This window comes from Misgurnus anguillicaudatus, chromosome 5 (genome assembly GCF_027580225.2).
Source record: "Misgurnus anguillicaudatus chromosome 5, ASM2758022v2, whole genome shotgun sequence".
NCBI lineage: Eukaryota > Metazoa > Chordata > Actinopteri > Cypriniformes > Cobitidae > Misgurnus > Misgurnus anguillicaudatus.
In genome coordinates this window covers 19,999,382-20,012,198 of record NC_073341.2, presented here as the reverse complement: position 1 = coordinate 20,012,198, position 12,817 = coordinate 19,999,382, and the positions used below count along the sequence as shown (strand labels likewise).

Sequence of the window (12,817 nt, the reverse complement as noted above, 5' to 3'; positions counted from 1 at the left end):
CTATTGATGTCACCATCAGGATTCCCAAACACTCCCTTGTCTGCTATTGGTTGAGCCATTGCTACTTTAGTGCCACAGAACCACAAATATGGTGAAATATTATCATCTTGGGCCAGTTGTTTAAAAATAATCCACTTGGATTTCGGCTAACGTATTAGATCAGATTGAATGGGTTGTTTAAAACAAAAAAATGGATTATGAATTTGGATTGTATCACAAAATCCAATCTAGGTTTTGATCTGTATCAAATCACCACTTTGTGCTGTTCAAAACTTTTTAGTAAGATTGGATTTTTTTTTGGAAAAAAGTTTACTAAAAATCTTATAAACCTGCAGTTTTATTTTTATTTATAAATGTATAATTTTTTGTTTAAATTTTGCTTTTGATTAGTACAATCCTTATAATAATAAATGTATATGTAAAACATCGGTCTACCATTTAAACCTTCCAGTCAATTAAGAAAGAAAAAAAGCAGTCAATAGCAAACAAAAATATTTAACATTTAATTTTAACAAAGGTAATCTGTAACTTTTAGGGGTGGTTTCCCGGACAGAGATTAGCTGGGCCAGAACTAGGCATTCATTTAATTAGGAAATATAACTAGTTTTAACAAACATGCCTTACTAAAATCATTACTTGTGTGCATTTTGAGGGAAAACAAAGAGTAATAATGTATTTTAAAATATGTCAGCGTAAGTTGTTTTCAGTTTTGACAGCTCTAACATTTATTTTAGTCTAGGACTAGTCTAATCCCTGTCCGGGAAACCGCCCCTAAAGGTATAGCGGAGGATTTTCTTTTTCCGGGTGGATCATCAAGACTATTGGTCATCCCAGTTGTCAATCATTCTGTTGATATGTTTACATAAGGCCGTCGTACGTGCTCGTCCTTAGGTTCGCTTTCTGCACATGCGCACTTTCAGGTGTATATATGTGGTGGGCTACAGTTTCAACCATTCATTGAAACTCGCGTTCTCACCTTGTTTTTTTTTAAATGTTTGAGGGTCGCAAGAGAAAAAGTGTCTACGAATTGTATGACAAGAAGAGAAATGCCTCTTAAGAAAGAAACAAGACCAGAGTGTTTTTGGGAGAATATTTCACACGCTGGCGTGCGCTAAAAGCACAGGTAGGGCTTCCCACTGATGCCCTAAGTCGCGAAGTTTCTACTTGACAGGTAAAGTTTGTCATGCTATTTGAAGAAATCCTTTTAAAATCACTGCTAGTAAAAGTTGATGTAAGCTATGATTAGTGATGTTAGCCCTGGCACAAGTCAAGAACCGCGCAGACACGGTAAACATCTCAATGTATGAGCCATGCCGGCAGCAACATTTAATAGGCGTTCCCTCTCAGGAGCAGGTAGAGTGTTGCGCATGTGCATTTTTTTTAAAAAGTGGAAGGGCGGTTCTTTTCAAAAATTCTGAAAAATCTTTCGCTATACCTTTAACTGTGGCACAGTACAGGAAAACTTTAAAGGAAAAGTTATGTTGTTTTATTGTCTCTGCAAGTAATTAAACTTAATGCCCCATACCGACCAAACTACCTGCTGTTTTTTACATAGCTAATAGTAGGGGTGTCAACAATAATCGATGCTGACACACCCCTAGCTAATAGTCAACATTGACATATGATCCCATTTAGTAATCCAGATTTGCTAATCTGAAAAGGTGTGTATCTGGATCCGGGTGATCCAATCCAATTTTGCCTGATCTTGGATAGCAAAACATGGGATTTGAAAGTCTCAATCATTTTGATCCCGATTAAACTTTTTGAACAACTGGCCCATAGTTGTCACTAGTTTTCAACATCAATAAAGGCTTAAAGGGTTACAGGCTTTTTACTTATACCACTACTTAGCGAGTAAAAAAATAAGAGAACGTATTAATTTTACTGCAAACTACACCTATATATCATTACTGTTTTTAATACATGCTCTTTCCTTGTACCTGTTGCTATGTATATAGGTCTGTAAGCACCATCCGTAACCAGCGGTACCACATTCACGCCAACCTGGCGTTTGCCATCCTAGTCGCTCAGATTCTGCTGCTCATCAGTTTTCGCTTCAGTCCTGCAACGGTGAGTCTAACGCGGTTATAACTTCATCAGTGAAGTGTTTAGCACAGCCTCATCCAGTTACCATACGAAACACTTCTTGGATCCACACTGTAGTTGACATGTTTATGTGCTTGTCAAATGACTTCATTTAAAATGTAATATTTGGTTTAAAACATAACGTGTTTAATTGTTTGTTGTCTATTGTGATTACGATAGCGTCATTGGTTTCAGAAACAATAATTTGTAACTTTAAGAAAAAGAGATGACTCCACCGATCCTCTCACATGCTTGCAACATTACGATCAGATTGATATAAAACAGAGATAATTTGATTTTGCCTCATTTATTTGATGACCTGGATGAACCCTCACTGCGGGCGTTAAAGGACAAGTTCGGTATTTTACACTTAAAGCCCTGTTTTCAGATTGTTTATGATGAAATAGAAAGGTTTTGACTGAAATTTAGACATATGATGCTGGCACGAGAATTTTCAGGTGTTTCTTGTATCAGCCCCACCTCTACAATGGCTGTATAGGTGCACTTAAAACAATCCTTCCTAAAATGCATTAAACTTTCGTTTACAAAGACGTGAAACTCACCGAGTGGTCAGGGGTTGTTCACTGATATGCTCACACAAAAATCGCTGCAAAAGATGCTTTCCAACAGGTTATATTGTAGTTTTTGTCCAAGTCCATTGACTTGTATTAGATGTGCTGTGAGGTACGGTATAACCCCGCCGCCGGGAACGTTGTTTGTATTCTTGCAATTGGCAAAGGTGGATTATCGCAACCAACTGGGCTGGAGTGTCTATTATTCAAGCTCTCAACGGAAGAATGTACGGGTGTGAGGCGTTTGGAAAAATAGGTCCACAAGTTTACAACGAATGCTAAAACACCTGCTGGAAAGCATCTTTTGCAGCGATTTTTATCAGTGAACACCCCTGACCACTCGGTGAGTTTCACGTCTTTGTAAACGAAAGTTTAATGCATTTTAGAAAGGATTGTTCCAGTGCACCTATAAACCCATTGTAGAGGTGGGAGGTGAAACACAAACACCCGAAAATTTTCTGGGCTGCCACATATGTCGAAATTTCAGTCAAAACCGTTCTATTTCATCATAAACAATCTGAAAACAGGGCTTTAAGTGTAAAATACCGAACTTAACCTTTAAATGACAGTGTTGAGTTGGTGTGAACTCCCTAAACTTAATAGCTGCGTCTGAAATCGCATACTTTTTTGAGTAGGTACTTAGGTTGAATAAGTAAATACTTAGCGGGCGTGCACACCAAGGTGCTTACGCTGGGGCCAGCGTGTTTTCAGTTGTTTCCAATGGAAGCATGACGCTTTTCAAAAAAGCCAGCAGCTGTCGGGTTTTGTCCACGCTGAGCGCAGAGAGTTGAAAAATATAAAAAAAATGTAAATATGTTGTGTATACAAAAAAGTCAAAATGCTAGTCACTCTCTCCCATGCATATTCTTTGATAGCTAATGCAATTGATCATTGATCTATAATGGTAATTTTCTCTTCCTCCCAGCTTCCATGTAAGATCATGGCTGTGTTGCTGCATTTTTTCTTCCTGTGTGCGTTCGCCTGGATGCTGGTGGAAGGACTGCATCTCTACAGCATGGTGATCAAGGTGTTCGGCTCTGAGGGCAGCAAGCACTTTTATTACTATGCTATTGGATGGGGTGAGTCTGCAAAACATTATTGGTTGTATTCAGTACTGTAAATAAAACAAACGATTTAACAAACTACTTCATTGTTCATTTGGATTGCAGGTGGTTAGCGAATAAGACACAGATTTTTCTAACTGAAGTATCATGCGCATAAGTGCCATATTAGTAAATGTATTCATGTAGACTACGCACACATGTTTCGTTACAAAGATGCGCATGAACAAACACACAAAATCAAACATGCTGAGAAACAAAACACCCAATCAGTTTCACTCGCCTCAGATGACCTGCGTAAAACACAAACCAGAGAGTCAGATGAGGTCGGCCCACCGCAGGCATCGGTCCTGAGACAAATCAATCAATTCTCTTTAGCCGTGAATGATGTGGCCTTATTGTTTAGGAAAGGGAGGGAAAGAAATTTGTACAAATAAGTCAGGGCATTAAATCTTTGGTGGGTCGTCTTTGTTGGCGCTGTCATCAATATTAATTGAGTTGATAATAGGTCACATGTGCTTTGTTCGAATCTTTCTCTCTCTCTGGTACAATTTATAATCCGCCTTTTGTAGCTGTTTGATTTTTATCTGTTTTTTATTATTTAAGGACAGTGCCAGAGCTAAGAGGCGCCATAAAGCAAATGCCTATTTGGATTCTAACATTCATTAGCGCATGCAAAGTTGGCACAGTGATAACTGAGGGCGTTTACATGATGTTGTTCGATACTTCATGTGTAAGATGAATAGACATTTTTATTTATACCCTAAGCCAGAGGTTTTAAAACTTTTTTGTCAGCCGAACCCCTGTGACCTAAATGAATCACTTGAAGTACCTCCTGGGATTTTAAGTTAATACATACAGATTTGGGCGATTTCCTGGACAGAGCTCATCCAAGTCCCAGACTACAATGCATGCTTTATTTTAAAAACAACTTGTACTTACATATCTTAACTTATATCAGTGCCATTGTTTTGTCTTGAGATCCACACCTGTATTGTTTTTGTAAGGTTTGTTTGTAAAAACTACTTAATTGTCCTATTATAACTAAGGCTTATATTCCTAAATTAATCTAAACCTTGTCTGGGAAATCGGCCCTTTATTATATAATTATAGTTATAGATTTTTCATCAACTCACAAATCGCCTGCAATTTAGGAAACCCTGCCCTAAGCCAGGAGATTCAAGGGGGTCCCTATAAACATTACAGAGAAAAAAAGCCAAAGAAAAATTTTAAAATGTATTTATTCAGTGTTTATCTCTTATTTCTTGCTACATAAATTTATATATATATATATATTCACAAAGCGCTGTACAAAGATTAGAGGTGCACACATTGAAAAAAGATAGGTAAGTTGAGGTAAGAACATAGTAAAATATTGAAAAACAGTGGTGTTTTCCTTTAAGTCAATTATAAATTCATAATACATAAATATGTATATTTTAGGCAGGGGATTCCTCACTTAAGGTTCATCATATTTCGGGGTCCTTGGCATCATAAAGTTTGAATCCCCTGCCCCAAGCGATACCCTTGATATCCTAAATGTGGTTGAAGAAAACAGGCTTTGTTAAACTGAAGTCATTACATTAGATTGAGGTTGACTCCCTCTCTCTTAAAGCTTTCTGGCAAACCCAAACTGCTTTTTATTTATGGTGGCACAGAAATAACCGCCTACAATCCAGCTGTTATTATTTTAGTTACTACGACATAATCTCAAAACGTATACAGTTTTTTTACGTCAAGTTATTTTTAGCTCCAGTGATCACACAAAGGCTTAAAACCATATGTGAGGAATACATTTGGTAAAACTATTAAAATTCGTAGAATATACAAAAAACATAAATACTTTTTCGACGTCAGATTTTTACCTGTTATAATTACCTTTTTTGCATTTATTTGCCTGTGTGACAAAAAAATTCTTAAAATGACAAAAAATGTGTCTTGTGTTTTAAATTTCCTTTAGAAATCTTCCTCTACCGCACATCTCTAAACCAAGTTCACATGTTTATTTTCTCAGGATCCCCTTTGGTCATATGTGTGGTATCTATGACATCATCACTAAGCAGCTACGGCGAGATTGGCAAGTAAGTTACCATGACAACACAGCAGCGGTTCATAGCATGGTTAACAGATGTCCGGTTTAATGGAACAGATGACTTTGTCTGACTTCAGTACTTTAATAACAATTGTCTTCTTTATCTTGTTTTCTCTTTTCATGTTTTTTATTTTAGTTGCTGGCTTTCTCTTAAGAATGGGGCGATTTGGGCATTTGTAGCCCCTGCGTTGTTTGTTATAATGGTAAGTAACCACTTAAATAGATTGTCGATCACCACAAAAAAATTATTGTATTAGTTATTGCTTAATTAAAATAACTGCGTAAAGTTGCTAAACCTTGTAACTTTCACATAATGTGAACAAGGATACCAGACAGGATTGTGGAACTATGGTGACCCTACAAAGGAGACTCCACCCAAACATCTGCTTAACATACGTATAGGGGCGGTTTCCCAGACAGGATTTAGATTAATCCAGGACATTTAAATAGTTTTTACAAACAAACCTTACAAAAAACAATACTGGTGTCTTGAGACAAAACAATGGCACTGATATAAGTTAAGATATGCAAGTACACTCTCAGAAATAAAGGTACAAACGTTGTCACTGGGAAAGTACCCTTTCAAAAAGGTACACCTCTTGTACCCAAAGAGTGCATATTAGTACTTCAAAGGTACATATTGGTAGTTTAAAGATACATACACTCACCTAAAGGATTATTAGGAACACCTGTTACATTTTTTATTATTGCAGTTATCTAATCAACCAATAACATGGCAGTTGCTTCAATGCATTTAGGGGTGTGGTCCTGGTCAAGACAATCTCCTGAACTCCAAACTGAATGTCAGAATGGGAAAGAAATGTGATTTAAACAATTTTAAGCGTGGCATGGTTGTTGGTGCCAGACTGGCCGGTCTGAGTATTTCACAATCTGCTCAGTTACTGGGATTTTCACACACAACCATTTCTAGGGTTTACATAGAATGGTGTGGAAAGGGAAAAACATCCAGTATGCGGCAGTCCTGTGGGCAAAAAATGCCTTGTTGATGCTAGAGGTCAGAGGAGAATGGGCCGACTGATTCAAGCTGATAGAAGAGCAACTTTGACTGAAATAACCACTTGTTACAACCGAGGTATGCAGCAAAGCATTTGTGAAGCCACAACACGCACAACCTTGAGGCGGATGTACTACAACAGCAGAGACCCCACCGGGCACCACTCATCTCCACTACAAATAGGAAAAAGAGGCTACAATTTGCACGAGCTCATCAAAATTGAACAGTTGAAGACTGGAAAAATGTTGCCTGGTCTGATGAGTCTCGATTTGAGAGTCAGAATTTGGCGTAAACAGAATGAGAACATGGATCCATCATGCCTTGTTACTTCTGTGCAGGCTGCTGGTGGTGGTGTAATGTTGTGGCACACTTTAGGCCCCTTAGTGCCAATTGGGCATCGTTTAAATGCCACGGCCTTCCTGAGCATTGTTTCTGACCATGTCCATCCCTTTATGACCACCATGTACCCATACATCATGTCACAAAGCTTGAATCATTTCAAATTGGTTTCTTGAACATGACAATGAGTTCACTGTACTAAAATGGCCCCCACAGTCACCAGATCTCAACCCAATAGAGCATCTTTGGGATTTGGTGGAACGGGAGCTTAGTGTCCTGGATGTGCATCCCACAAATCTCCATCAACTGCAAGATGCTATCCTATCAATATGGGTCAACATTTCTAAAGAATGCTTTCAGCACCTTGTTGAATCAATGCCACGTAGAATTAAGACAGTTCTGAAGGTGAAAGGGGGTCAAACACAGTATTAGTATGATGTTCCTAATAATCCTTTAGGTGAGTGTATTTGTACCTAAATTACAGCTTTTTTAACATTATTTTTGACAATGTACAAGGTGTTTTTAAATTAAGGCAGCTTAAACATGCATTTTAGTATGGGACTAGGATAAGCCCTGTCCAGGAAACCACCCCATAGATTGTTATACAGACATTTTAGGGTTAGGGTTAATTTTTAAACACATACATTACATGGTACATAATGGACAACTTAGGCAACTTTATAGGGCAAATAACACATTATTGGAAAGATCAAAACATGTTTTAACAAACAATGAGCTCCACATCTCTGATCTGAAATGTAAATTGTTTTTACAACCCGAGTTCAAATTCATATCTGTAGTTGTAGCCTGTCACAGATGCTGTACAGAGTGAACCCCAAATCCATTGAACCCGAAACCCAAACATAGAAGATTGCTTTAATTGTCAGTTAAATCTACCATTCCAGATGAAAAACGATGCTGGGTAGGAGTGTGTACTGTTTGTAATGCTGTAACCTTTGCCCTTCAGGTCAACATTGGCATCCTGATAGCAGTGACACGGATCATATCGAGGATCAGCGCAGAAAACTATAAGGTTCATGGAGATGCCAACTCTGTGAAGTGAGTGATTATTAATCCCACATGGATCGTTTGCTGTACTTTTGTCTGTAAAATTCAAATGGTGTCTGTGTGTCTCTCTAGGCTTACGACCAAAGCCGTCGCTGTACTCCTTCCCATCTTGGGCATATCGTGGATCTTTGGTGTTCTGGCGGTGAACGACCACTCCTTGCTCTTCCAATACATGTTTGCAGTCTTCAACTCGCTACAGGTAAGACGTCACAAATCAATAGCATGATCTCCAAAAAATGATAAGTGCTTTACACAATATGCCACATAACGTTTGACACAAGTTAAGCTGATGTGAACTAAAGCGACCTCAGGACAGTTATCTTTTATCTGTCTTTTATCTCAAAGGGCTTCTTCATATTCCTGTTTCACTGTCTGTTGAACTCTGAGGTAAGAGACTGTTTGTGCAGCTGCGTGTTGCACGTCTGGAGAAAATGTGTGAGGTAGCTGTAGCAAACAGCATGCTGGTGTAAATTATAAAGTTTGTGTGACTGCTGCTTTAAACCTATAAAGCTTGTTGAATACCCCACCTAGTGGTGAAGATTTGAACTTTCATATCTAAAATATAAACCAAAACAATTTAAGTGGTCCCTTGCTAAAATGTACTATGGTTTTTCTGTAGTAACCATGTATTTTTGTAGCAAAATCAGTTATATTGTGGTAACCATGGAAAAGAATAGTGTAACTGTAGTAAAGATTAATGGTTAATAGTTTTCTCTTCGCCCAGTGAATAGGTTTTAGTATAGAGTTAACGTGAGCGGGACACCTAGGTTTATTTCAATATTTTCTATGCAAATGTTAATCTATCACGACAAACTATATATTGTTGAAAAAGGTCTAAGAATGTAATTTTCATATTTCAAAACCTTTTAGCAGTAATAATAATGCAGTAACTGTAATTTATTCATTTGTGACACAAGTATGCAGCAAACCTCAAAGTAAACCAGCACAAACCTCAGTTTTTTGACAATTTTATGTATTAAAAATTATACTATATTGCATTTTTATTTATTACAAATAAATGTAAACTGCTTTAAAAAAAAATATATTTTCACCTCCAGACACTTCCCTAAAAAACGTTGAAGTGTCTTCTTTAAAACCAAAAATTACCAAAATTAAAACCAAAATTAGGCTTCTAGACCAAAAAAAAAATATTATATTTATTTAAAGGTGTATATCACCTTTTCACCAACCCCCCACTCAAAAAAGGCTGCGCCAGTTAAAGGGTTAAACCACTAACCATTTTGTTACGTTTGTATTACTGTTTAGGTGAGAGCTGCTTTCAAACACAAAACCAAAGTGTGGACTTTGACCAGCAGCTCTATCCGCAACATCAACGTCAAACCATTTAACTCGGATATTGTGAGTCCTTTCAGAGATCTTCTCATCTTATTGTTCATTAAAATGTTTTTGGCTAATATATTGGACTGTTAGATCCTCATCATGCATCTCACGCCCAATTTGCTGCCTGTATTGTTTTCCTTCACAGATGAATGGCAACAAAGGAGGTGTGACACCCACAAAGATGAACACATGGGACAAAAGCACCAACTCAGCCAACCGCATAGATTTGTCAGCGGTATAAGAATGACAGGTCTTCATTTCGACTGATCCAAAGACAGCAAAGGACAACAGAACATAGAAGTGTTTCCTGTAACAAATACTTTTATTATGTCCATATAACAAGAACAATCACATTTTGAAAGGACCTTTAGAAGAATAAAGGCCAAAACGCAGCTTTCACGCGACACAAAGTTCTCGGATGCAATTTTCTCTTGCTGATCACTTTTTTTAAAAGTGCGATGGATGGATGAAGACACAAGGCCCGTTGTTGGCCTGTCGAGGAACCAGTAATAGTTTGTGAACACTATAATGTACTAACTCTCAAGGAACTGAGAGTCTTATAAGACAACCGAAGTTCAACCTTCTGATTATTTAGACCATGTACCAAACACGTGGACCACTGTTTGGTCTTTCTTTAGTGTTCAGCAAGTACTGGTCTGAAGGCAAAAAAAGAAGAAAGATTGAAGCAGCGCTCCACAACACTTTCTGTGATGATTCCTTTGTATCTGCAACTATTTTGCTTTTGATTATATATATATTTTTAAGTAATACGCTGTTACCATGTTAATTATGTTATTTTGCAGATTGAAGGACTGGGTAAATTAATTCTCTGCTATTCCTTTTCATTATAGTCGAGATTAAAATAGTGATTATTTCATCTAATTTTGTAAATATCTCTCGTTTCTTGAAACCAGCTGTTATGTATCATTTCATAGAGGTGTCCTGCACACTTTTATGATGAGTTAAATGCCCATAAGCCAGTTTATCACACCCACACTGTAACCGTGTATGTGAATGTGCTGTCACAGTCATATTTATTGGTACCAGAGTTGTGCCAGCGTGCAACCATATGTATCTTAAATTATTATTATTATGTTGCAAAAAACTGCGGGATAGACATTCTTATGCTTTATAACAATACTAAAATCTCTAGGGATGCACCGATATATTGGCCTAGAATCGGTATCGACAAATAAAAGCATTTTTTCATGGACATTGTCCGGTTGTTTAAAAACAGCCGATCAACAGGGCAGATCAAAAGGATGTGAAAAACGCATCAGAACTCATGGGCACAATGCCAACAGAATTGCAGTTTGTATGCTCTGCACTTGTAGGATTTCATGACATATTAATTTCAAACGAGGAGTTAAAAGCAAAATTATTAGATGTCATTCTAAGTAATCGAATAATTTTTTTTTTTGGTGCATCCCTAACAGTGGCGGCTCGTGACTGCTCATAATTTAAAATATGTGTTCGGAGTGTCGTGTGTGCTGCTCGTGTTTTCAAATTATGTGTTTTGTTGCGTCATGTGAACCATGTGCATCACGTGTTTTGTCAAAATAAGTGCCTGCTGCAGAGGCGTCAAAACCGTTTATGATAAAAGAGACGCTCACGTTCACAAAATACATGCAAGACACTCCCTTAACAGTAAACTCTGATTACGCATGAGGTTATAAGCGTCTCTTTTATCATAAACCCTTTGCACGAATTTTGACAACACACGTGATGCACATAGGATCGCTCGACGCGCAGAACACATGTTTTGAAATTACGAACCACACACATGACGGGGTACATACATGTTGCTACGAACTTCGCATCGAGCGCCCTCGAAAAAAGAAGTCACCGACCGCCACTGATCCCTAATAATCTCTTGGCTTAATCAGCTATTGTTTTGTAGCTTAGGATCAGGCCTAGCCCAGACAGCAGACGACTTCTGGCCGGATCAGCTCCAGAGCTGCCGCCTTCGGATCCGGTGCGGATCTGGCCCAAAATCGTCTGTTGTGTGAGTGTTGAGTTTAGGGGAAATTCTGCCTATTTATGTCAATTTGATTTCAATTTGACTTAAAAAAAAAGTACTGCACTCTAATTGGTAGCTGGAAGCATCAATAAATTTGTCAAAAATTTGAACAGACAAACTCATAAGAGGACGGATGTGTAGAACTTTGAAAATGGCCGGCGTTCCAATTCTCGGGCATTCCAGTTCCTGTTAGGTACTTTAGTTTATCACCAGCAGTTCAAGCCATCACCAAAAGACAAAAAATAAAGGACTGGGTCGAACATTTCACCTAAATGCAGTTTGTAGTCCAATTGTTATTTAATGCCTTGTTTGTGCATCATCTCTTTATCAGGTGATTTTATGTGCGTTTAACCCATTCATGTACTATGTTTTATGGCATTCCGCAGTGCTAATGTTCTTTTACACTCACTTTAATTTTTGGGATTGGATTGTATTTCTACATTTTCACGTTTCACATTTAAATGTAGTCGAATTACACAAATGTGCTTAGCAGTGTTTTACGATGCATAAAAAGAAGTGCCTTAGATTTACAAATCCCAGTGTTGTTTTTCATTCATATAATGTGAGAAGACTTTCTGTGAAGTTCCTGTTCTTTTGCATTTCCGTTGAAATTATTCTGCTTTATTTTAACAGTTCTGTTTTAAAACTATGAGATTATTCGAAATAAAAACTTTATTTAAGTCTATAAAACTGTACTGTGATATGATATATGTGAGCTGTACATATTTGTAAGTCTACATATAAGAGAGTCAGTGAGTTCTGGCCATGATTCTGTCACTTTCATCATTTTCTGATATTTATAACAAACCATCCTAACATCCTGAAACCATAGCATGCAATGGTAGGTGATTATTCACAATGAGGAAAGTGACATAACCTGTGTGTTGTTGTTGTTTTGTGTTATGCCATATGAACCACTGTGAATCCTTCGGTGGGATTTGCTGTGACAAAGGATTTCTATTCATAGTGGAATGCTGATTAAAATGACTTGTATTGCGATTTTTCGATGATGTCTTCCCGTGTAAAATGGAAACGGATGTTTTCTATATGACACTTTTTATTGTCTTTGCATTGTCCATCTATTATATTATAATCAAAAGTCTTTGTTTATAATGCACCCATGTGTTTGAATAAAGGTATTTTATTAAGTATTAATATTGTGAATGGCTCATGTTTAAGCCACATTCAAAGCGAACTTGGATTATAGACAATAGAATAAAATGT

The 12,817-nt window shown here is 37.5% G+C and overlaps 1 protein-coding gene across 4 annotated transcripts in view; it reads left to right on the top strand.

Moving 5' to 3' along the window:
• Nucleotides 1-12,817, top strand: part of adgrd1 (adhesion G protein-coupled receptor D1) — a 75,960-nt gene extending 63,143 nt beyond the window's left edge. For 2 of the 4 annotated variants that reach the window (XM_073867713.1, XM_073867712.1), the window contains 9 exons: nt 1,959-2,070; nt 3,583-3,736; nt 5,733-5,799; nt 5,947-6,013; nt 8,132-8,223; nt 8,305-8,431; nt 8,578-8,619; nt 9,499-9,591; nt 9,719-12,816. In XM_073867713.1, the coding sequence (XP_073723814.1) occupies nt 1,959-2,070; nt 3,583-3,736; nt 5,733-5,799; nt 5,947-6,013; nt 8,132-8,223; nt 8,305-8,431; nt 8,578-8,619; nt 9,499-9,591; nt 9,719-9,814 (850 nt within the window). In that variant the 3' untranslated portion in view covers nt 9,815-12,816. Of the gene's footprint in view, nt 1-1,958; nt 2,071-3,582; nt 3,737-5,732; nt 5,800-5,946; nt 6,014-8,131; nt 8,224-8,304; nt 8,432-8,577; nt 8,673-9,498; nt 9,592-9,718 lie in introns of all 4 variants that reach the window. The other 2 variants (XR_012369650.1, XM_073867711.1) reach the window with 2 other exon arrangements.